This window comes from Pleurodeles waltl, chromosome 2_2 (genome assembly GCF_031143425.1).
Source record: "Pleurodeles waltl isolate 20211129_DDA chromosome 2_2, aPleWal1.hap1.20221129, whole genome shotgun sequence".
In the NCBI taxonomy this organism is placed as follows: Eukaryota; Metazoa; Chordata; class Amphibia; order Caudata; family Salamandridae; genus Pleurodeles; species Pleurodeles waltl.
The window spans coordinates 1,161,099,367-1,161,124,341 of NC_090439.1; the positions used below are offsets into that span (position 1 = coordinate 1,161,099,367).

Below are 24,975 nucleotides of genomic sequence, written 5' to 3' on the forward strand. Positions count from 1 at the left end.
CTGTGTGTAATAAAGCAAAGAAAGAGAAGCCTAATCCTCGCCTCTGTTTCATTAATAGAATTGAAAATTCTTGACGTGTCAGCTAGAATTTTTTTTATTCTTCATCTTAGTGAGAAAATGTTTTATAGTGGGTTGGGGCGCAAAAGCCCACTCTCCCAGACAGAAGTCCGTCCTTTGTGTTTACTCTAGTATCGTCCCTTCTTTATGTCTATGTAATGAGTTGAGACCGTGCCGAAGTTCTAGGCGGACGTCTCTTTTTGATGTCTATGGCCGGTGCCCAGTAGTCCCTCTTTTGTGTCTCCCGAAGGAGTCTGTCAGTGTGGTCCACGCCCCCTCTGTCGCTCCGGTTCTATTGCATTCTGTCGCCCAGGTGACGGCGCGCGGGAGGCCGGTGTGTGTAAACACAGGGCCGCAGCCAGGGACTCGCGCCGAATCCATAGCAACGGGGTGGGCGGCGCGAGGCGCGGAGCGAGCGCAGTCGGAGGCAGAGCGCGAGGGCAGGCCATCGAGAGGCAGCACGCGCCGCGGCAGGCACATCCGGGGAGCGCGAGAGCCAAGAGCGGAGCCGGCCCCAGAGACCCCCCCGCAGCCGCCGCCATGTTCAAGAACACCTTCCAGAGCGGCTTCCTCTCCATCCTCTACAGCATCGGCAGCAAGCCGCTGCAGATCTGGGACAAGAAGGTGGGCGACACCGGGGGAGGCCTTTTGAGGTGGCACCGGGGGTAAGGGGGTGCTGCGGAGCCGGGTGCAAGGGGGTGCCGCCGGGGGAAGGCTCGTATGACGGGGTGGGGGCAGGCACCGGGGGTGAGCTGCAGAGGACTGGGCCGTATGACTGGGGGTATACAGGCTATTCGTGGGACAGGAGGAGGCTATACCCTGTTACCCGGGGGTGCATCTGTGGGAGGGAAGGGGCATCACCGTGATACCTGGGGGGGCGGGGGGGGTATAAGGCGTACCCCTGAGAGTGCTGGGATCCCTGGGGAGCAGATACAGGTGCATCTCTGCGAGAGTGGGGGTCACCGTGACACCTGGGGGCAGCAAGTAATGTGCACAGGGAGCAGGTTGGACGGTGCACCCCGGGGAGACGGAGGCCCACGCTGGGGTAGATACAAGGTGTACCGAGGGAGAGGAGGGGCATTCCTGTGACATGTAGGGGTAGATATAAGGTGCACCCCAGAGAGAGGAGGGGCATTCCTGTGACATGTAGGGGTAGATATAAGGTGCACCCCAGAGAGAGGAGGAGCATTCCTGTGACATCTAGGGGTAGATATAAGGTGCATCCCAGGGAGAGGAGGGGCATTCCTGTGACATGTAGGGGTAGATACAAGGTGCATCCCAGGGAGACGAGGGGCATTCCTGTGACATGTAGGGGTAGATACAAGGTGCACCCCAGGGAGAGGAGGAGCATTCCTGTGACATGTAGGGGTAGATATAAGGTGCACCCCAGGGAGAGGAGGGGCATTCCTGTGACATGTAGGGGTAGATATAAGGTGCACCCCAGGGAGAGGAGGGGCATTCCTGTGACATGTAGGGGTAGATATAAGGTGCACCCCAGAGAGAGGAGGGGCATTCCTGTGACATGTAGGGGTAGATATAAGGTGCACCCCAGGGAGAGGAGGGGCATTCCTGTGACATGTAGGGGTAGATATAAGGTGCACCCCAGAGAGAGGAGGGGCATTCCTGTGACATGTAGGGGTAGATATAAGGTGCACCCCAGAGAGAGGAGGGGCATTCCTGTGACATGTAGGGGTAGATATAAGGTGCACCCCAGGGAGAGGAGGAGCATTCCTGTGACATGTAGGGGTAGATATAAGGTGCATCCCAGGGAGAGGAGGGGCATTCCTGTGACATCTAGGGGTAGATATAAGGTGCATCCCAGGGAGAGGAGGGGCATTCCTGTGACATGTAGGGGTAGATATAAGGTGCACCCCAGAGAGAGGAGGGGCATTCCTGTGACATGTAGGGGTAGATATAAGGTGCACCCCAGGGAGAGGAGGGGCATTCCTGTGACATGTAGGGGTAGATATAAGGTGCACCCCAGAGAGAGGAGGAGCATTCCTGTGACATCTAGGGGTAGATATAAGGTGCATCCCAGGGAGAGGAGGGGCATTCCTGTGACATGTAGGGGTAGATACAAGGTGCATCCCAGGGAGAGGAGGGGCATTCCTGTGACATGTAGGGGTAGATACAAGGTGCATCCCAGGGAGACGAGGGGCATTCCTGTGACATGTAGGGGTAGATATAAGGTGCACCCCAGGGAGAGGAGGGGCATTCCTGTGACATGTAGGGGTAGATATAAGGTGCACCCCAGGGAGAGGAGGGGCATTCCTGTGACATGTAGGGGTAGATATAAGGTGCATCCCAGGGAGAGGAGGGGCATTCCTGTGACATGTAGGGGTAGATATAAGGTGCATCCCAGGGAGAGGAGGGGCATTCCTGTGACATGTAGGGGTAGATATAAGGTGCATCCCAGGGAGAGGAGGGGCATTCCTGTGACATGTAGGGGTAGATATAAGGTGCACCCCAGAGAGAGGAGGGGCATTCCTGTGACATGTAGGGGTAGATATAAGGTGCACCCCAGAGAGAGGAGGGGCATTCCTGTGACATGTAGGGGTAGATATAAGGTGCACCCCAGGGAGAGGAGGGGCATTCCTGTGACATGTAGGGGTAGATATAAGGTGCACCCCAGGGAGAGGAGGGGCATTCCTGTGACATCTAGGGGTAGATATAAGGTGCATCCCAGGGAGAGGAGGAGCATTCCTGTGACATGTAGGGGTAGATACAAGGTGCATCCCAGGGAGAGGAGGAGCATTCCTGTGACATGTAGGGGTAGATACAAGGTGCATCCCAGGGAGAGGAGGGGCATTCCTGTGACATGTAGGGGTAGATACAAGGTGCATCCCAGGGAGAGGAGGGGCATTCCTGTGACATGTAGGGGTAGATATAAGGTGCACCCCAGAGAGAGGAGGGGCATTCCTGTGACATGTAGGGGTAGATACAAGGTGCACCCCAGGGAGAGGAGGAGCATTCCTGTGACATGTAGGGGTAGATATAAGGTGCACCCCAGGGAGAGGAGGGGCATTCCTGTGACATGTAGGGGTAGATATAAGGTGCATCCCAGGGAGAGGAGGGGCATTCCTGTGACATGTAGGGGTAGATATAAGGTGCACCCCAGGGAGAGGAGGGGCATTCCTGTGACATGTAGGGGTAGATATAAGGTGCACCCCAGGGAGAGGAGGGGCATTCCTGTGACATGTAGGGGTAGATATAAGGTGCACCCCAGAGAGAGGAGGAGCATTCCTGTGACATCTAGGGGTAGATATAAGGTGCATCCCAGGGAGAGGAGGGGCATTCCTGTGACATGTAGGGGTAGATACAAGGTGCATCCCAGGGAGACGAGGGGCATTCCTGTGACATGTAGGGGTAGATATAAGGTGCATCCCAGGGAGAGGAGGGGCATTCCTGTGACATGTAGGGGTAGATATAAGGTGCACCCCAGGGAGAGGAGGGGCATTCCTGTGACATGTAGGGGTAGATATAAGGTGCATCCCAGGGAGAGGAGGGGCATTCCTGTGACATGTAGGGGTAGATATAAGGTGCATCCCAGGGAGAGGAGGGGCATTCCTGTGACATGTAGGGGTAGATATAAGGTGCATCCCAGGGAGAGGAGGGGCATTCCTGTGACATGTAGGGGTAGATATAAGGTGCATCCCAGAGAGAGGAGGGGCATTCCTGTGACATGTAGGGGTAGATATAAGGTGCACCCCAGAGAGAGGAGGGGCATTCCTGTGACATGTAGGGGTAGATATAAGGTGCACCCCAGAGAGAGGAGGGGCATTCCTGTGACATGTAGGGGTAGATATAAGGTGCACCCCAGGGAGAGGAGGGGCATTCCTGTGACATCTAGGGGTAGATATAAGGTGCATCCCAGGGAGAGGAGGAGCATTCCTGTGACATGTAGGGGTAGATACAAGGTGCATCCCAGGGAGAGGAGGAGCATTCCTGTGACATGTAGGGGTAGATACAAGGTGCATCCCAGGGAGAGGAGGGGCATTCCTGTGACATGTAGGGGTAGATACAAGGTGCATCCCAGGGAGAGGAGGGGCATTCCTGTGACATGTAGGGGTAGATACAAGGTGCATCCCAGGGAGAGGAGGGGCATTCCTGTGACATGTAGGGGTAGATATAAGGTGCATCCCAGGGAGAGGAGGGGCATTCCTGTGACATGTAGGGGTAGATATAAGGTGCATCCCAGGGAGAGGAGGGGCATTCCTGTGACATGTAGGGGTAGATATAAGGTGCACCCCAGAGAGAGGAGGGGCATTCCTGTGACATGTAGGGGTAGATATAAGGTGCATCCCAGGGAGAGGAGGGGCATTCCTGTGACATGTAGGGGTAGATATAAGGTGCACCCCAGAGAGAGGAAGGGCATTCCTGTGACATGTAGGGGTAGATACAAGGTGCACCCCAGGGAGAGGAGGAGCATTCCTGTGACATCTAGGGGTAGATATAAGGTGCACCGAGGGAGAGAGGGGGCATCAGTGTGACATCTAGGGGTAGATATAAGGTGTACCGAGGGAGAGGAGGAGCATTCCTGTGACATGTAGGGGTAGAATAGATATAAGGTGCACTTTAGGGATAGGGAGGCATCACTGTGAGATCTAGGGGTAGATATAAGGTGTACCGAGGGAGAGGAGGAGCATTCCTGTGACATGTAGGGGTAGATATAAGGTGCATCCCAGGGAGAGGAGGAGCATTCCTGTGATATCTAGGGGTAGATATAAGGTGCACCCCAGGGAGAGGAGGGGCATTCCTGTGACATGTAGGGGTAGATATAAGGTGCACCCCGGGGAGAGGAGGAGCATTCCTGTGATATCTAGGGGTAGATATAAGGTGCACCCCAGAGAGAGGAGGGGCATTCCTGTGACATATAGGGGTAGATACAAGGTGCACCCCAGGGAGAGGAGGAGCATTCCTGTGACATGTAGGGGTAGATATAAGGTGCACCCCAGGGAGAGGAGGGGCATTCCTGTGACATGTAGGGGTAGATATAAGGTGCACCCCAGGGAGAGGAGGGGCATTCCTGTGACATGTAGGGGTAGATATAAGGTGCATCCCAGGGAGAGGAGGGGCATTCCTGTGACATGTAGGGGTAGATATAAGGTGCACCCCAGGGAGAGGAGGGGCATTCCTGTGACATGTAGGGGTAGATATAAGGTGCACCCCAGGGAGAGGAGGGGCATTCCTGTGACATCTAGGGGTAGAATAGATATAAGGTGCACTTTAGGGATAGGGAGGCATCACTGTGAGATCTAGGGGTAGATATAAGGTGCATCCAGGGAGAGGAGGGGCATCTGTGTGAGATCTAGGGGTAGATATAAGGTGCATCAAGGGAGAGGAGGGGCATAAGTGTGAGATCTAGGGGTAGATATAAGGTGCATCCAGGGAGAGGAGGGGCATAAGTGTGAGATCTAGGGGTAGATATAAGGTGCATCCAGGGAGAGGAGGGGCATAAGTGTGAGATCTAGGGGTAGATATAAGGTGCACCGAGGGAGAGGGGGGGCATCACTGTGACATCTAGGGGGTAGATATAAGGTGCACCGAGGGAGAGGGGGGGGCATCACTGTGACATCTAGGGGGTAGATATGAGGTGCACCCAGGGAGGGGGGGGGGTATCACTTTGACATCTTGGGGTAGATATAAGGTGCACCCAGGGAGAGGGGGGGCATCACTGTGACATCTTGGGGTAGATATAAGGTGCACCCATAGAAGGGGAATTCCGTAGCCTTGACACCAGGGCGGCTGACATAAACCTGCCGGAGAGGTCATTACTGGGATACACAGGAGCCTATATAAAATGCATTGTTGGGAGAGGGGGGTGTTACTGTGACACATAGAGGTGCATCCCTGGGAGAGGAGTGGCATTAGTGTGACTCATAGAGGTGCATCCCTGGGAGAAGGAGGGAATTACTGTGACACATGGAGGTGCACCCCTTGGAGAGGAGTGGCATTGCTGTGTCATCTAGGGGGCATATAAAGTGCATCCCTGGGAGAGGGGGGCATTGCTGTGACACATAGAAGTGCATCCCTGGGGGAGGGAGGCTTTACTGTGACACGTAGAGGTGCATCCCTGGGAGAGGGGGCATTTCTGTGACACTTAGAGGTGCATCCCTGTGAGAGGAATGGCGTCACCATGACACCAGGGTGGCAGAGATAAGGTGCCTTCCTGGTAATGGAGTGGGCTGTACTCTGCAGTGAGACGGGTTGGATTCGACAGACTGACATCGTTCAGAGACAGACATTATATGGGGACAGGATGTAGTGTGAAGCCGAGGTAGCAGGTTATGCTGTGGACAGAAAGGCGGCACTTCACTGTGGGGCCGGGTGTAATGTTAAACGAGAGGGAGCAGATTCAATTGGAACACCGCGGGCAGGAAGTAAAACAGCAAAGCTGGAATATTGTGGCACCATGGACAGGAATAAAATGGCACAAAAGGAGGAGGGAGAGGTGTGCTTCGATGGTGTGACACTAGGAGGCACAGGGGGGTGGGAGCTGGGTGAAAAGGGGAGATGGGCAGGATGTCCCGTGGCACCAGAGAAATCATCCTCGGAGCGGGGGATACTTTGGAACCGGAGACGGGCTTTACAGAGACTGGTGCGGAGGAAAGGGTTGTACTCTGACCTCATGATGCAGGTGTTTTGGTGCCAACTCCAAGACTCCCCCCCCATCCCCCCAGCTAAAAGCCTGGCCCCAACATTGGAATATTTGTACAACACATCTTCATGCTTAAAGGGACCCCGGCTCATCCGTTCTTTCATGCCGTATGTTTGTGTCATCAGGTGAACAATGTCCCAGTCTTAATACCTCCCCCTGGAAACTCCTACTCAGTCTTGGCGCCATACAGAAGAGGCCTCCCCAAAAATGGGTGACCACTTGTTGCCCTTTAGCACTGACCCACCTCCGTACCCTCCTAAACACCAACCATACGAAAATGGCCCTTAGAGCGCTTGTGTGCCATAATAATAGCTGAAGGCGCTACGCAAATCCTGATTAGATGATATGATTTGTAGTAACAAACCCAGGAAGGACAGACTGTCTTGATCCTGTATTAGCAAAATCCGACTGGAGTCGTGCCTAGGGGTGTAGGGTCTTGTGGTCCTTTATTGACTATATTTCTATGGTAACACACCCTTGAGTGGCAGGCTTACTTTAACTGTATGGTAGCCTAAGATGGACTACATTCCATCTGTTGGGTAACCCCAACCCTACACTTAGTACACAACATAACAAAGGCACCCCTTACTGCTCAGATATGCCTTATATGGCTGGTATGGGACCCCCAGCAGCACTCACACAGCCACCCACAGAACACATTAAACCCAACAGCAGGCATGTTCGTGTGCACAGCATGTCCTGTCCGTCGAGATGGCTATGCTTTTCCCACCCCTGCGGTACATCCGTTCACACACATCCACACCGTGGTAGGTAGAGTGGCAACAGAGCTTCATAATTAGTACCGGTGTCTCCAAACACAACAACCGCCTGAAGCTAAGCACTGGAGAAATGGACACCCCAGCAGCACAAATCAAACAGTGTCCGCATGCACAGAGCCCTAACTCATTCAGGCGAGGAAACCGGACGATACGTATTGTCCTTCTGGCACATTTCTGCCCTTACTAATGTTAACACAGGGGCCCGTTTTTACGTGTTAAAACGACACTGTATGATGCAGTCTGCTTAAACACTTGGAAAATGAAGGTATGGAAATATGTTCTTAGCAGGTCATTAACCTTCCAATTAGTCTTTTTAGATATCTCAGAATTATTTTATAAAAAAAAAAAAACACATTCTGATCCATTTTTTTCAGTGACGCACAAGGCACACTTTTACTATGAAGTACTGAAAATAGTCCGTCAGCAGGCCCTGGAATCTTCCATGTATGGATGTAGTGTGCATATGGAAGTGAACGTGTGACCCCTGCTTACTAAATGATTCTTTGCCGTACACAGCCCTGCTGCAGCAGTGGTGCTGCCCGGCCCTGGACATACACACACATCAGTGGTCTGCTGTGTCCTGGACATGCACCAGTGGTCTGCCGTGCCCTGGACATGCACATGCACCAGTGGTCTGCCCTGCCCTGGACATGCACATGCACCAGTGGTCTGCCCTGCCCTGGACATGCACATACACCAGTGCTCTGCCGTGCCCTGGACATGCACATGCACCAGTGCTCTGCCGTGCCCTGGACATGCACATGCACCAGTGCTCTGCCGTGCCCTGGACATGCACATGCACCAGTGCTCTGCATTGTCCTGGACATGCACATGCCCCAGTGCTCTGCCCTGCCCTGGACATGCACCAGTGGTCTGCCCTGGTCATGCACCAGTGGTCTGCCCTGCCCTGGACATGCACATGCACCCATGCTCTGCTGTGCCCTGTATATGCGCATGCACCCTGTGTTCTGCGGTGTCCTGGACAGGCGCATGCACCCTGTGTTCTGCGGTGTCCTGGACAGGCGCATGCACCAGTGCTCTGCTATGTCCTTTACATGCACATGCACCAGTGTTCTGCCGTGTCCTGGACATGCACACGTACCAGTGGTCTGCCCTGGACATGCACCAGTGCTCTGCCGTGTCCTGGACTTCACATGCACCAGTGGTTTGCCGTGCCCTGGACATCACATGTACCAGTGGTCTGCCCTGGACATGCACCAGTGCTCTACCTTGTCCTGGACATGCACGTGCACCAGTGCTCTGCCGTGTCCGGACATGCACATGCACCAGTGCTCTGCCGTGTCCGGAAATGCACCAGTGCTCTGCTGTGCCCTGGACATGCACATGCACCAGTGCTCTGCTGTGTCCTGGACATGCACTTGTAACAGTGGTCTGCCCAGGACATGCACCAGTGCTCTGCCGTGTCCTGAACATGCACATGCACCAGTGGTCTGTCCTGGACATGCACCAGTGCTCTGCCGTGTCCTGGACATGCTGCTGTAGAGTAAATCTAAATAAAGAGCTACAGAGAATTACTTATAGAATCGATATTCTTTCAAGTACTGTGTCAATGTAAATATCAATGACTATAATGTTGTATGTCATAAGCAACAACAACTCTTAGATACATGGTTTGGTGAAAAATGGATGAAACTTTTATCAACAAAATATAAATTTATTAAATTCATTTACAAAATATTAGAGACATAAAACCAAATACAAAAAGCCAGTAGCATTTACCTAGCTCAGTCATTCCTCATTCACACCAAACTAAATCATGCAGGGTTGGAAATACAAAAACTACTAATCCAAAAACTTGAATAGTCCTAATATAATACAATTTAAACAATAACAAAAATAAATCCAAAACAATACATTCTATTATATCGTATAAAAGAATTTTAGTTGATACAAATCTAACAGTGTTAATACTACAATCTTGTACTCTGATACAGTACAAGATGCACTGCCGTGTCCCGGACATGCGCATGCACCAGTGCTCTGCCGTGTCCTTTACATGCACATGCACCAGTGCTCTGCTGTGTCCTGGACATGCACATGCACCAGTGGTCTGCCCTGGACATGCACCAGTGCTCTGCCGTGTCCTGGACATGCACCAGTGCTCTGCCGTGTCCTTTACATGCACATGCACCAGTGCTCTGCCGTGTCCTGGACATGCACATGCACTAGTGGTCTGCCCTGGACATGCACCAGTGCTCGGCCGTGCCCTGGACATGCACATGCACCAGTGCTCTGCCGTGCCCTGGACATGCACATGCACCAGTGCTCTGCCGTGCCCTGGACATGCACATGCACCAGTGCTCTGCCGTGCCCTGGACATGCACATGCACCAGTGCCGTGCCCTGGACATGCACATGCACCAGTGCTCTGCCCTGGACATGCACCAGTGCTCTACCGTGCCCTGGACATGCACATGCACCAGTGGTCTGCTGTACCCTGAACATGCACATGCACCAGTGGTCTGCCCTGGACATACACCAGTGGTCTGCTGTGTCCTGGACATGCACATGCACCAGTGCTCTGCTGTGCCCTGGACATGCACATGCACCAGTGCTCTGCTGTGCCCTGGACTTCACATGCACCAGTGGTTTGTCATGCCCTGGACATCACATGCACCAGTGATCTGCCCTGGACATGCACCAGTGCTGTACCGTGTCCTGGACATACACATGCACCAGTGGTCTGCCCTGGACATGCACCAGTGGTCTGCCGTGACCTGTACATGCGCACGGACCAGTGCTCTGCTGTGTCCTGGACATCACATGCACCAGTGCTCTGCGGTGTCCTGGACATCACATGCACCAGTGCTCTGCCGTGTCCTGGACACCACATGCACTAGTGCTCTGCCGTGTGGAGGTCCGCAAAACCTGCATTGTGAGTTCAGGAAACTGGGAACCTCTGACCCCCGTTCCGTAGTCCTTCGGACATTAGGACCGTGCACGCCTAGACCCTCATTTAGGGCTTTCACAGTCACTCGCTCTCTGAGAGCTCAGGACCGTGCATGCCCAGACAGTACCCTAGAACCTTCAGACCCCAGTCACTCACTCACTTAGACTCCAGCCACTCACTCTTTTAGACCACACTCTTTAAGACCACAGTGTCTCACTCCTTCAGACATCAGCCAGGGCCTCAAATCCCTGTCACTCACCGATTCATCTCTCAGGTCAGTATGTGCCAAGGAGCAAACATACTTAAGGTCCTCTGACCCCCGTTTCTAAGACTTTCAGATAGCAGGGCTGTGCATGCCCAGACCCTCACCTAGGGCCTTCAGATCCCAGCCATTCACTCTTTCAGACCCCAGTCCCTCGCTCTTCCAGACCCCAGTCCCGTGCTCTTTTACACATCAGTCAGTCACTCTTTTACACCCCAGTCCCTTGCTCTTTTACACCTCAGTCACTCCTTTACACCTCACTCTTTCAGACCCCAGTCCCTCACTCTTTCAGACCCCAGTCCCCTATTCTTTCAGATCTCACTTTCTGAGGCCCCAGTCCCTCACTCTTTCAGACCTCACTCTCTTTGACCGCAGGTCCCCCACTCTCTGACCGCAGTCCCCCACTCTCTGAGAACCCAGTCTCACTCTTTCGGGCCCCAGTCCCTTACTCTTTCAGACCTCACTCTTTCAGACCCCAGTCCCTCACTCTTTCAGACCCCAGTCCCTCACTCTTTCAGACCCCAGTCCCTCACTCTTTCAGACCCCAGTCCCTCACTCTTTCAGACCCCAGTCCCTCACTCTTTCAGACCTCACTCTCTGATTCTCTAGTGCCCCGCTCTCTCAGGCCCCAGTCCCTCACTCTCTCAGACCCCACACTCTCGACCCCCAGTCCCCCACTCTCTCAGACCCGTGTGCGCTGTGCCCAGACACACACTTAAAGACCTCAAATCCCAGGCACTCACGGGCTCAGCCCTCAGGTCAGTGCTTGCCCAGTCATGCTCGCCCAGGAGATTACCAGCCTCCGCTGTGTCCAGGGCTGCAGTGTCCCGGGTACCATGGTGCTGACATGGTTACGGTGTGTGTTGCTGTTTAGCCTCGTCTGCCTGAGCCTGACTCCGTAATCTTCCCAGTAATGCTGCATAGGGCACGGGAAACACTCACTTGAACGTTTTCAGACATCTTTAATCCTTTCATTGATAAATCCATCAGTAAGGTTTGCGTAGTAACACATTCTACTTAATGACCGCTTCAAGGCTCTTGTTCTGTTCCAAAAACGAGAAATATAAAATGTCAAGAGTCAGGATAACTGCAGAAGTGTTGTTTCTTAAGAGTGTTGTGTGTCATCTCCCAGGCAGAGTGAGTTGTCCAAGCTCCCAAGCCCACTGTGAACTTCATTTGTGTTAGAGCCATCAGATGGCCAGGACTAGCCGCTCCGTGGTGGCCGCCCTCCCAGGGAGCCCGCTCTTGGGATGTTGGGCCATCATTGCCTGCTGTCATTGGGTGTTTGTGAGATACGACTAGCTTCAGACATGCCCTGTGATGACTTCTACCCACGTGTCCCTTTTCAGAAAAGAGAGCTGTATGAGGCAGATGCTGTCTTGTGGGTTTGGTGACTTTATACACTTCGGGTTTTGTAAAACTGCATCTCACTGATGAGTTAACGCGTGCCTTGCTTTTTTGTGCCCTCTCACTAATTAAATAGCTTAGCAGACCTGAAATCATGTTGACTATACTGTTTTTGTCTTTATTTTTGGGAAGACATAGTTGCTGGTTGGAGGGGGTCCCTGAGTCCCAGGCAGATGTAAAGTGGGCTTGTGTTGCCTCCCCCTAGTGCTGTCACTAGCCCTGCGTCTCATGGGTGTGAAGGTCGTTTCTGCTTCACCCCCCTCCCCTCTCCCCTGAGTCTTTGGTGGCAACATCCCAAGAACAGGATCCTAGCAACAGCTTGTGTGGCAAGTCTGCTTGACTGAGGAGCTGGTTCTCCAGTGGAGGCCCTCTGAGAAGCATGTCCAGTTGTTAAGAGTAACATGAAGAGCAGGCATTTGAACAACTTAGACATTTTTGCCCAGTGCTGCAGTGTGTAAATAATGTGTAACTGCTACACACACTTCAAATTACTCATATGGGGACCTGTCACCCCAGTCACTGACAAAGAGTCCACTATTCTACGCCCAAAAAGTAAGGGGTCCAGTTCTCTTAATGTGTCTGTGACTTTACTCCTTACTCAGCGATGTTCTAATTCAGACTTTAGTAAGTTAGGGTTGGCCGACATAGTACTCCCAGAGCTGGAGATTCAGCTGGAGGTCTGATGGTACCCAGAGCCTCCTATCTAGATAGCAGCCTACTTGTGTGCTTTGATGAAAGTACTCTGCAATGTTCTAATTTAGCTTTCAGTAAATTATGAGTTTGCTAATACACTACTCCCAGACCTGTAGCTCCAGTGGAAACTATGGTGGTATCATACACCTCCTGTCGAGTTAGCGGCTTCTATGAGTGCTTTGATTGTAGGTGTTCATAGCAATACTCAGCCATGTTCTTATTTAGCCTTCAGTAAGCTAGGGTTGGCTAACATATTACTCCCATACTTGGTGGTCCAGTTAGGGCTCTGATGGTTCCCCTGCCCTCCAGTCTAGGTAGGGGCTTCGGTGTGTGCTTTAATTCCAGATGTTTGTGGAAATACTCAACAACGTTCTAATTCACCCTTCAGTAAATGGGTATGTTGGTCAAGATACTGCTTCCAAACCTGGAGCTCTAGCGGGACTCTGATGATGTTCCAGGCTGGAATAGCCTCAACGTATGACCTGAATGAATGGCTAGATACTTGAAGAGTGCATGGTAACCACAGATGAGGTGTCCTTAATTCTTGATTTTTATGCACATACTGTGTGATGTGAGGTTAGCCTTTAGTTTGTGGGAATCTCCTGCACCCGGAAGCGGAGTTCAGAGGGGAGTCTAATGGTACCTCAGCCCCCTGTCTGGATACAGCTTCAGTGTGTGCCCTAATTCTAGATATTTCTGTAAATGTTGTGTGACATCCTCAGTCAGCTTTGTGTAAGTCGGGGCTCTGTTTGGGATCTGAAAGAGCAAGGTTGGCAGATCAGGCAAAGAGATTTCAGGCTCATACAGAGCGTAGTGGCCCCTGAAAGGTACATTTGGCACCAGATTGCCAATATCTTACACATGCACCTTGATACAAGTCAGTTATGTCTCAGGGACGAACCTTGGTGCAGATTTCCCACATACTGCACATGCAGCGTGGTTCCAGACTCTTCCCATTTGTACATGAAGCTTAGGCTTTGAAAGTAATATAATCATTTTATGTGTATTGTAGGATTTTTCTTTTTCACCTAGTGTTATTTCAACAGTCAGTGGCTGCGATGTCACTGAATATTGTATGCATATGAGTGTGTTCTTCTGTGATTCTCCGTATACACATTAATCTTCCTCAAAGTGTGCTGCTAGGGGAACCTACCTGTTGTATATTAATGAGAGAGCTTTCATGGAGCCGGCTGTCCAATGGTTTTGTCAACATTGAGCAGTATATTTTAGACATTTCTGTGACTCGAGACTCATTGCAGCCTCCTGTTAATAATGTGTGTCTGTGGTGGCATTTGTAACCTATTGTCATCTCCTCTTAGCTTTCTTGGGCTTCTCGTCCACAGCGACTCTGTGTGCTGATCCATGTGCATGGCGGGTTATATTTGATTAATACTGGTGAGAGTGTCCTCTTGCCCACTTGGAAAATATGTCCATAGTCCTCCGACTCGTTAGGGAATATTCCCCTGCAATTTCTGTTATGAAAAATGTCCCCCCAACCCCCCCCCCCTCTTTTTCATTGTCCTCTGGTTTGACTAGGTTGGGTGCGATAGTGTTCTTGACAAGTAACAGGTGTTGGCCCTCACGACTATCTTGAGCGTTATGAATGCAGTGCTGGCTGTTCAGGTAGGATGGACCTATATGACATCTGAAGGGAGTAGGATGATGGTGGGTCTTGGTCGTCCTGGCTGGTCATGAGATGTGGCATTACCTTGCTGGTCATGGATAGCCCCCACACTCCAGGTGGATGAAAGGGTTTATCTGTCATAGCTTAGGTGATAAATGGGTTCAAAAGCCAGTCAAACATATTGGAACTCTATAAGTTCCTTCCGGCTGGACAGTCATCGAGAAGGGTTGAGAGTGGGGATGATGAATCAAATTCTTGGATATTAAGAGTGAGAGTTTTCATTGCTGCCCTTTCATGTTTTTTTTTTTTTTTTTACATAAATGTCTTTCATGAGTATTTTGCCCGCAGCCAAACAATTATATTCTTCCAAAAATGTTCTCCAGATCTCTGATGGATGCCCAGCAGACATGTTATGCTCAACGGAAGCATGTTTTATCTGACTCCTTACTCTCTCACCCACAGGTCAGAAATGGACACATAAAACGTATTACAGACAATGATATCCAATCTCTGGTGCTGGAGGTGGAAGGGACCAATGTTAGGTAAGAGATGCTGCATTGTTCTGTGTGAGAACAAAAACAGTCTACGTATCCCCAGCAAGGCATTGTTGGAGAGGTAGCAAGCTACACCATTGTGGAGTAGTTGGCTGCAAGGATGTTGCTTAATGGTAAGTGATTGGGCGCCGTGCATGAGTGACCAGTGTGGTGCTCTTATCCTGTCTTTGGTGGAGGATGGAAGCGTAAGAGGCGAAGTACGTGTGCTTTAGAGATTTCGGCTGCTAGAAGTCACTCAGCGGGACCACATTGTGTGAATGTTGAAACAATCAGCGTGCATGTTGTGCTCATTAGTTGGGGATGTATTTGAATGGTCAGGTGGGTTGCCTAGAACATTCTCGGGGCTGTTGGCGCCTTGGAAGTAGTCAGCCGGTCTATGTAGCTGGTAGGGGTGTGTAATTATGTTGTGTTGTTAAAATACAGGGAGTGCAGAATTATTAGGCAATTTGTATTTTTGAGGATTAATTTTATTATTGAACAACAACCATGTTCTCAATGAACCCAAAAAACTCATTAATATCAAAGCTGAATATTTTTGGAAGTAGTTTTTAGTTTGTTTTTAGTTTTAGCTATGTTAGGGGGATATCTGTGTGTGCAGGTGACTATTACTGTGCATAATTATTAGGCAACTTAACAAAAAAAAAATATATACCCATTTCAATTATTTATTATTACCAGTGAAACCAATATAACATCTCAACATTCACAAATATACATTTCTGACATTCAAAAACAAAACAAAAACAAATCAGTGACCAATATAGCCACCTTTCTTTGCAAGGACACTCAAAAGCCTGCCATCCATGGATTCTGTCAGTGTTTTGATCTGTTCACCATCAACATTGCGTGCAGCAGCAACCACAGCCTCCCAGACACTGTTCAGAGAGGTGTACTGTTTTCCCTCCTTGTAAATCTCACATTTGATGATGGACCACAGGTTCTCAATGGGGTTCAGATCAGGTGAACAAGGAGGCCATGTCATTAGATTTCCTTCTTTTATACCCTTTCTTGCCAGCCACGCTGTGGAGTACTTGGACGCGTGTGATGGAGCATTGTCCTGCATGAAAATCATGTTTTTCTTGAAGGATGCAGACTTCTTCCTGTACCACTGCTTGAAGAAGGTGTCTTCCAGGAACTGGCAGTAGGACTGGGAGTTGAGCTTGACTCCATCCTCAACCCGAAAAGGCCCCACAAGCTCATCTTTGATGATACCAGCCCAAACCAGTACTCTACCTCCACCTTGCTGGCGTCTGAGTCGGACTGGAGCTCTCTGCCCTTTACCAATCCAGCCACGGGCCCATCCATCTGGCCCATCAAGACTCACTCTCATTTCATCAGTCCATAAAACCTTAGAAAAATCAGTCTTGAGATATTTATTGGCCCAGTCTTGACGTTTCAGCTTGTGTGTCTTGTTCAGTGGTGGTCGTCTTTCAGCCTTTCTTACCTTGGCCATGTCTCTGAGTATTGCACACCTTGTGCTTTTGGGCACTCCAGTGATGTTGCAGCTCTAAAATATGGCCAAACTGGTGGCAAGTGGCATCGTGGCAGCTGCACGCTTGACTTTTCTCAGTTCATGGGCAGTTATTTTGCGCCTTGGTTTTTCCACACGCTTCTTGCGACCCTGTTGACTATTTTGAATGAAACGCTTGATTGTTCGATGATCACGCTTCAGAAGCTTTGCAATTTTAAGAGTGCTGCATCCCTCTGCAAGATATCTCACTATTTTTGACTTTTCTGAGCCTGTCAAGTCCTTCTTTTGACCCATTTTGCCAAAGGAAAGGAAGTTGCCTAATAATTATACACACCTGATATAGGGTGTTGATGTCATTAGACCACACCCCTTCTCATTACAGAGATGCACATCACCTAATATGCTTAATTGGTAGTAGGCTTTCGAGCCTATACAGCTTGGAGTAAGACAACATGCATAAAGAGGATGATGTGGTCAAAATACTCATTTGCCTAATAATTCTGCACTCCCTGTAGTGAGCTTTCTCAGTGAGTTTGCGGTTGGTGAAATAACCAGATTGTTAACACATTGGAATTGTTTGGAGTTAATATTTGATCTCATCTCCAAGAATCTGAATAGCATTGTTGAAGTCTGCTCTGTATTCAATGTGTTGCACAAACACGTATAGACATGTGTGCCCTTCAGTCTGCATGTACAGCTTACCTATTTGTGCTTGGTGATAGAATCTGTGGCCATGTAGTCACAACACAAAACTGCAGCTCTCGTTCAAGGTCAGTTTTCACATTGCATATGAAGGATATTACAGATCTGCGGTGGGAGCAAGGAGGGTCATTGGTGGGTAATGTTCAGCCTTCAAACACAGTTAATATCAACGTTACGGAGTACACACTACATACCTTGCTGACCGTGATTGTCGCTGGGGGTTGTCCTCTGGCCTTGCACTCTTTGTGGCGAGTAGGAACATTGAGCCCGCCATTGCTTGTATATGAGCAGGAATCCACACATTGTCCATCCATCTTAGTTATTTGATTGCAAATTCTCTTTCTACATATATAGTTAATTAATTGGTCACACAGGGTCTCTCGTCAGCCGCATGACTGTAGTAGTAGGTCTGGATTGTAGATTTCCCTGATTTGCTGGAGACGCTCTTTCAGAGCAGCCCGAGATGAACCTGTTGTGTTGTGTTTTTTAGTACCACGTACATCACATGTCCGGCCGATCCAAAGAAGACCCTGGGCATTAAACTCCCCTTCCTTGTGATGATCATCAAGAACCTCAAGAAATACTTCACGTTTGAGGTGCAGGTAAGGGTAGTGCTCTGCGTCCTCTTTTGGTATGCATTGTGTTGAATTAGATTACATGCATTATCTTGGTTGCATCTCTGTATATTCTTAGTCGAACACGGTTCGAGTGCACTGAACAAGACTGAATGAGATCTATTGAATGAGCTGGTGAAGGCTCGTGTCATCTGGAAATGGATATACAAACAGCTAAAACTGCTTTATTTAGTGAAATGCCTTTCAGACAAGTCTGATCTCTTACTAACAGTGGTTTAGTAGTTAGTTAACACTTGGTGCTAGAGTAGAAGATTGGCCAAAGATTCATAACCTTTAAAAAAATCCTACTGTCAGTTGCATGGGGTTTTCATGATTAATGAAGGTATTTCAAGAGATTATGAATATATTGACTATTCTATTTTTTTAAATGGTAAGTAACCTTTTGTTCTTTCTCATGAAGGACATTCTGTATTGTTTATTCAGTTCTGAAGCGAATTACAGCCTGCTTAAAGGCATCCACTAGGTTTTGTTTAAAAGGAAGAGTCCTTAATTTACCTTTTCCAAAGCCGGTGTCTGAGTCCAGATCAATGAAAAACCACACCTTTGGTACCTATTGGCTTTGCCAATGGTTTCTAGCCATGCTATAGAGCATGGCTGAAGAAAACAACATTTAAAAAAGGATGCTGTGCACCGCAGGCTGCAATTCTGTCTGCTGACATTGAAAAAGAATTTGCCAGCCTAGAATGGAATTTCCTAAAAGAGGTACTCATTAGTTTTGGCCTTGGAAATGGATTGTTACGGTGGGTCAAACTTCTATATGCAGAGGCGCAAGCCAGAGTTAAAACTAGTGCATATATTTCGCCGAGTTTTGGAATAGAACGAGGCACACGTCAAGGATGCGCATTGTCTCCACTATTGTTCACCCTGGCAATGAAGGCCATGGCGCTCCGAGCTCGCCTGGGGACCGATTACAGGGTCCCTGAGACATTAGCGGAGCGGCAACATATGTCAATATATGCGGATTACATTTTGATATTCCTACGGGATAGGGATAGGGAGATGGACTTGACAGGGGCAAAACTATTGCTGGGCTCATTTGGGGAGATGTCAGGCCTTTGGGTCAATTGGGAGAAGACTAGCCTATTCCTGGTCTGCCCAGACACCCCCCTCCAGCGGTCCAGGACAATATCCACTGTGAACCACGTCTGCTTACGTACTTGGGAGTAAGAGTATATCATGACCACTCAGAAGTGCTACAAAGTAACATCGGAAGAGCTATGCGTTTACTGAAACAGGCTATGGATTTCTGGGAAACACTGTCATTATCTGTTATGGGACGAGTGGTGCTGCTAAAGATGGTAGCATTACCACGACTTCTCTATTACTTTGCTACTTTACCTATTAAAATACCACATGTTGTTTTTAAGGGATTGGACAGCATAACCTTGTCATTCATATGGGGCACAGGGCGCAAAAGAGGGGATTTGTCCACCTTGCAACAACCCACATCCGCTGGTGGTCTAGCGGCAACTAACTTTGAAGACTACTACATGGCGCGGCAGCTGCAATATTTTACACAGTGGATGAGGAGCCAGCAGAGCCCTCCGAGCGAGAGACGTCTTGGAACACCACCAGTGTCCATACTTGTTCGACTTCTCCCAGGGCTGAACATCCCAGGACCGTGGGAGACAAGAGAATAGGTGGCTGTGGCGTACTGTTGGCGGAGGTGCTTCCAAAAGACAGGGACTAAACGCCCTTACTCAGCAGAGCTCCCAATTGATTACATAACCACTCTTGTCCACAGCAGTCATAGAACGGAGCTACATCAACTCAAAGGAGCAGGGATGTGCCAAATAGGAGACCTGTACAGAAATGGGTAACGGATTGCAGGCGGAATTTGACCTCAGGTGCATTATTTCTTAGTACATGGGCCATAATGACCGCAATACGGCGACATTGGGGAACAGGTGGAGCTGAACTTCCCTCACATCCGGGCTGCACATATATAGGGACAGCGGCAGGCACGCAGAAAGCAGTCACTTGTCTATATCACAAGATACATTAGTCTTCTGCCACCCCTGACTTGCCTACGTCAGAAGTGGGAAACAGATGTTGGCAGACCCTTTACAGATGAAGGTTTGCAAGTGTTTATGAAACATGTGCCCAAAATCTCTCGCAATGCCAGGTTTAAATGAATACATTTCTACATCTTTCATAGAGCGTATCTAACCCCACATAGACGGAATAAGATGTTTTGAATGTCGGAGAGCAAATGTCCCCGATGTGGGAAGGAGGGGGCTTAATTCCTGCATATGTTCTGTAGTTGTCCGCTGCTTTCTTGATATTGGCAAGAAGTAATAGACTCCCTCTCCAGATTAGTTGATAGGGAGTTCCCTAGAGACCCCACTTACTGCCTGTTGAGTGTCTTCCCACATACTGCCAAGACTAAGGTTACCAGCAACTTTCTAGACTTGGGTTTCATACTAGCTAAACGGGAAATAGCCCGCAATTGGAAAGCTTCACAGGGCCCTCAAGCACCAGCATGGCGAAAACAAATCTTAAAGTGGGCTGACTATGAAGGGGCAGTACTGGCGCTTGAGGCGCAGAAGCGAGGTTGTCCTTCGGAGAGGGCCAGAGGGTGGTCGATCTTAGTGGACGAACTCAGACAATTGATAACACCAGCGACCATCTTGCCATCTGGCACCCCCTAATTTGGTGGTGTGCGGAGAGGAGCGTTGGGACCTGGGGCATGGGAGAACATGCATGAGTAGCATTAAGTGGATATGGTTTGCGGCTAGATGCGTGTCTGTGATCTGTTGAATAAAACACTGCACAGTTTGGGGGGTAAGGGAAAGGGGGGTGGACAGGGAAGTGTGGATGGGATAGGCCATAAATACAAAGTGATGCATACTGAGTAACTAATGTATGGAGATATCCATTTTGGCAAATGTATTATCCCGTTGGTTGTCTATTAAAAGCAATAAAGTGTGTTTAAAATAAATGAAAAATGGTGCTGTGAGGCAGCTTGTCACATAATTTTGTAAGTCTACGCATGTCTACAAAATCACTCAAGCATTTTTTTTTGTAATTTACTGAGTTGGAGCAGTAAATTATTAAAATAAAATAAGTAGTACTGAAGTGTTTTCTTTTTCTTTACATGTGGGGGCTGCAGAAATAACATGGAGGGTGGAGAAATGGAGGGCACAATTGGAGGAAGCAACACAGGGTGGGGAAGAGAAGCAACAGCGAGAGAGTAGGAGCGTGGGGTAAAGCAACACAGAGGTTACATGGGGAGGAGAAGCAATGGGTGAGAGAAGATAAGGGTGCTGGTGGATGGAGCAACACAGAGGGGTGTGGGAGAAGCAACGGGTGAGAAAGTAATGGGAGGCTGTTGGGAAGAAGCACGTGGGTGAGAAAGCTACAGAGGAAAGTATACAAAGGCCAGCGCATCTTAGAGGGGCTGGTAGGAGGACATGAGCGACAGAGAGCAATACAGAGTGCAGGGGTGTGGGGGGAGGGAGAAGGACACAAGGGAGACAGCTGGAAAACACATGAACTCTCATGGAGTGCTTAGCCCCCCCAAAAAGTAGTGCTTGAAAAACAAGCAAAGACAGCACAGAAGCTAGACAATCAAAAGACATGGTAGAGAGGCCATGCTTAATGGGAGATGTAAACACGACTAAAAAGCTGGGACACTAATAAAAAACAGGCAAGTGAGAGTGATGGGCAAGCCAGCCAGCCAGTAGTAAGCAATGGACAGGCTCCAAGCCTCTACATATTCTTCGTAAGCCCACAATATGTCTTTCGCAACCAAACAGCTGTGATGCCTGGTAGCCTCGACCTAAAAAGTGATGGTTGAATGCTTGATTCTTTGCTTTTGGTAATTACTCAGCCCTCATTGTAGCCCATCGTTTCTTGTGTGCCGTTCTAGACAGGGACCCAACCGTACGCAAATCAGTCTTATTTATGCTCCGGTAGGAACAGTCCGTCCTGAATTGAAAGCCCACGTTTGCCCTGCACAGTGGAGCAAGCAATCCCAACCCGGTTATCCTTTTATCTTACTTGAAAGAGTTGTTTATTAAACTCATGCAGCATGACCTGTTGTCTTTAATCTGAATGCTGAGCAGCATGTCTGTTCTTTTCAAGCAATGGTTCGAAATGCTCCAGCTGAACCGAGCTCCGTGCCATAAACCACCCCCACACCACCTTTTGGATGTTTTAAAGTGTTATGAGCAGCAATTGGTGGGGAATAAGGATGGAAATATATCCAAGATTTTAACTTGCCCTAAAACTTGCATCATCATTGCATCAACGCAAAGATTAGTCTCCATCAAATTTGACCATCGTCCATTGATGAAAGCTTCTTCTTCCCTTGTTGTTTTGCCAAGACTGTCAACCAATTGAAAAGTTTATGAACCTTTGGGTTAAACAAAACCATGCAGGGATTTGCCCAAGTACCCTTCCTCCTCTGCTGCTTGATCCCATTTGTCCTTGTAAAAGTGCAGTCCTCACAGGTGCTTTTGCCTTCTGCTCGCCTTTTTTCTCCAGTGTGTGGAAAATGTGTTTTAAAGTGAAATCCAAACCACTCCCTTTCTACTAGTTCCATGTTCTTCGTGACCAAGGAAGAGAGGGCCCCCAGAGTACTCGTAAGACTGCTGTGTGACCAGGGCTGGTGGCCCCCAGAGGTGAAGAGACATCATCTGAAATCTGCTAACTGCTGGAGAAGCTAAGTTGTAGCTAAGCGCCAAGAAGCTAGCTTGCCTGCTCAGAGAGGGAGAGTGCATGGCCCTACAGGATCAGAGACTGTGCAGAAGGAGAAGCACATGTTGTTCCCTGGGTGTGGGGCACCTAGAAGCAGCTGACTGCTGAGAGGGAGCAAAACCAGTACTGATCTAAAATCTTGGGTGCCCTTGTTCTTCCTTGGCAGCTCCCAGTGAGCTGCATAAATAAGTATTCACCAACCTGATTGTGTGCAGCCTGGCATTCCTTCCATCAGCTGTGAGGGCTTAGTGCTGCACCTCCCCCTAAAGTGCTGCATTGGCTGCCAGATAAGTGCCCACCAGTCTCAGCCTCCAAAGTTACAGCTGCTAAATATAAACAAATCCGCGCACTTGCCGCAAATGCAGATGATGAAGAACGCCGGTCTGGGTTGGGCCGAAGCGCAACCACCTGCAAGACAGCTGTGTTCATTGCTTGGTGCCTGTGATCCTGAAGAGAACAAGACTGTGCTGTATCATTTCCCATCCTAGTGCTAAAGAGTGTGAAGGCGCTTATCACACCCACATGTGCCTGGGACTCCCTAGCATCACTGTGCAGTTTATGCATGTGGGACTCCCTACACAGTACTGCATCTGCACAAACTGAGAGACTGTACTGGAAAGCAAACAGAGGGCAACTTTTGGTGCTAATGCTAACCACATTGATTAGTTGAGCCAAAAGTCAATTGGATTAGCCTAAGAGACAATCTCTGGGGTAGTTACCAGTTATCTGCACCTGTACTCCGATTTTTGCCTTTGTGGCACACGAGAGAAGGAGGAGGAGGTAGCGGGCACCATGGGGATATCTGCATTCCATTAGATCCCATAGGACTTGAACAACCCTGTAACAGAACCACCTTTGAAATGTGTAGTAATTAGTTATGCTATGTGTGTAAAGTATTTTCTTTTACTTAAAAGACTAGCACAAGTCTGGACAGTATTGTGTCTCTTGGTTGGCTGTTGAGCTCAGAACTTGTGCACCGCACACTAACTCCTTGCAAAGTCTGCCACAACTCCCTTTGCTATCAACAGAGTCAAGTGTGAAAAGAGTGTATTTGGCCCTGTTTGCAGAGCCATAGAAGGACAGACCCGAGGACACCATTGGCAAATTATCTCAACGGTGGCACAGGAGCCCTTTTGTGCCCTCGTAAACAAAGTCTGACATATATCCTGTAATTCATGGATGATGATGCCTGTGTTCTTTCCTGTCCCTCTCCATGTCTTCTCACAAGGACTTGACTGTGACTTCTGTCCTGACTGCTATTGTTCTTGTGGCTCGTGGATGATGATGATGATTCTACTTATGCCCTGACCTTAATCTGCCTGTACCCTGGCACATCTGATGCAGTCTCCTTCTTATAGGTCTTGGATGATAAGAATGTGCGCCGGCGATTCCGTGCAAGTAACTATCAGAGCACAACACGAGTGAAACCATTCATTTGCACAATGCCAATGAGGCTGGATGATGGCTGGAACCAAATTCAGTTCAACCTGTCAGACTTTACTCGACGAGCGTATGGCACCAACTACATAGAGACACTACGTGTACAGGTGAGGCTTGTACCTTGGCTGCATGAGTTATAGTTCCAGATGGAATGGATCCTGCTAGGGTAAGGAGCTCTCATCTTTGTCTTTTATTCCTCTCTAGATCCATGCCAACTGTCGCATTCGAAGGGTGTATTTCTCAGATCGCCTTTACTCAGAGGATGAACTCCCTGCAGAATTCAAGCTTTACCTCCCAGTCCAGAACAAGGCAAAGGTGAGCACTAACATTCAGTTCCCCACACTGTGAATTTTTAGCACTCATATCCTCTTCCTGTGTGATTATTGCCATTTTACATATCTGTAGTCAACTGTGTCCTCGTCTGACTTATTGTGTAAACTAAAACTCTAGCTTAGCTCTACAAAGTTTGTTTTCACACCTACAGGTGTCACAAGTGAACTTACTTCACTGCACCAGCGATTGAGTGTGAAAGACAGGTTATTGGAGCCCTGCAGGACCCCACCTAGTACAAAGTTGAAGTGGCATCAGTGCTTTTGGGTTACTAACCGAGCAGTAGTAATCCACAGAATCGTTCATTAATGATTTACACACTCAAGACTCCAAGAAATGCAGTGTGCATTACAACATATTTATTTAAAACTCCGGGATTGAGTGCACACAATATCTGTAACATCACAGAAGATCAGAATTAAAAGCAGCTAAGCTTTTTAATGACAGTGAAAGCAGGTGGGCGCCAACCATCAATAGAACCTTCCCAATTTCTGGTAGTGGATGGTGTTAGTCAAGTTCTCCTGAGTAGACAAAACATTCATGCATTTTTTTTGCTCCTCTTCCCCAGGAGTTACAGTGAGTGATGGTGGGCTGTGATGCAGGGCTCCAAGAGTCCCTGGAGTGGTGTCCGAGTGTGGCCAGAGAGGGTAGTGGCTGTTAATTGACAGCTTTGTCAGGACTCTATACCATGTCTATTTTGCTCATTATAGGGTGATCTGTATAATCTGACTTGGAACAGCTCCTGCTTCCAA

The 24,975-nt window shown here is 49.1% G+C and overlaps 1 protein-coding gene across 1 annotated transcript in view; it reads left to right on the top strand.

Annotated features, from left to right (window-relative positions):
• The first annotated feature begins 284 nt into the window (after positions 1 to 284).
• Positions 285 to 24,975, top strand: part of LOC138282999 (cilia- and flagella-associated protein 20) — a 35,587-nt gene continuing 10,896 nt past the window's right edge. The window contains exons 1-5 of the mRNA XM_069221102.1: positions 285 to 681; positions 14,853 to 14,932; positions 17,608 to 17,719; positions 23,812 to 24,000; positions 24,098 to 24,208. Of these exons, the coding sequence (XP_069077203.1) occupies positions 598 to 681; positions 14,853 to 14,932; positions 17,608 to 17,719; positions 23,812 to 24,000; positions 24,098 to 24,208 (576 nt within the window). The 5' untranslated portion in view covers positions 285 to 597. The remainder of the gene's footprint in view (positions 682 to 14,852; positions 14,933 to 17,607; positions 17,720 to 23,811; positions 24,001 to 24,097; positions 24,209 to 24,975) is intronic.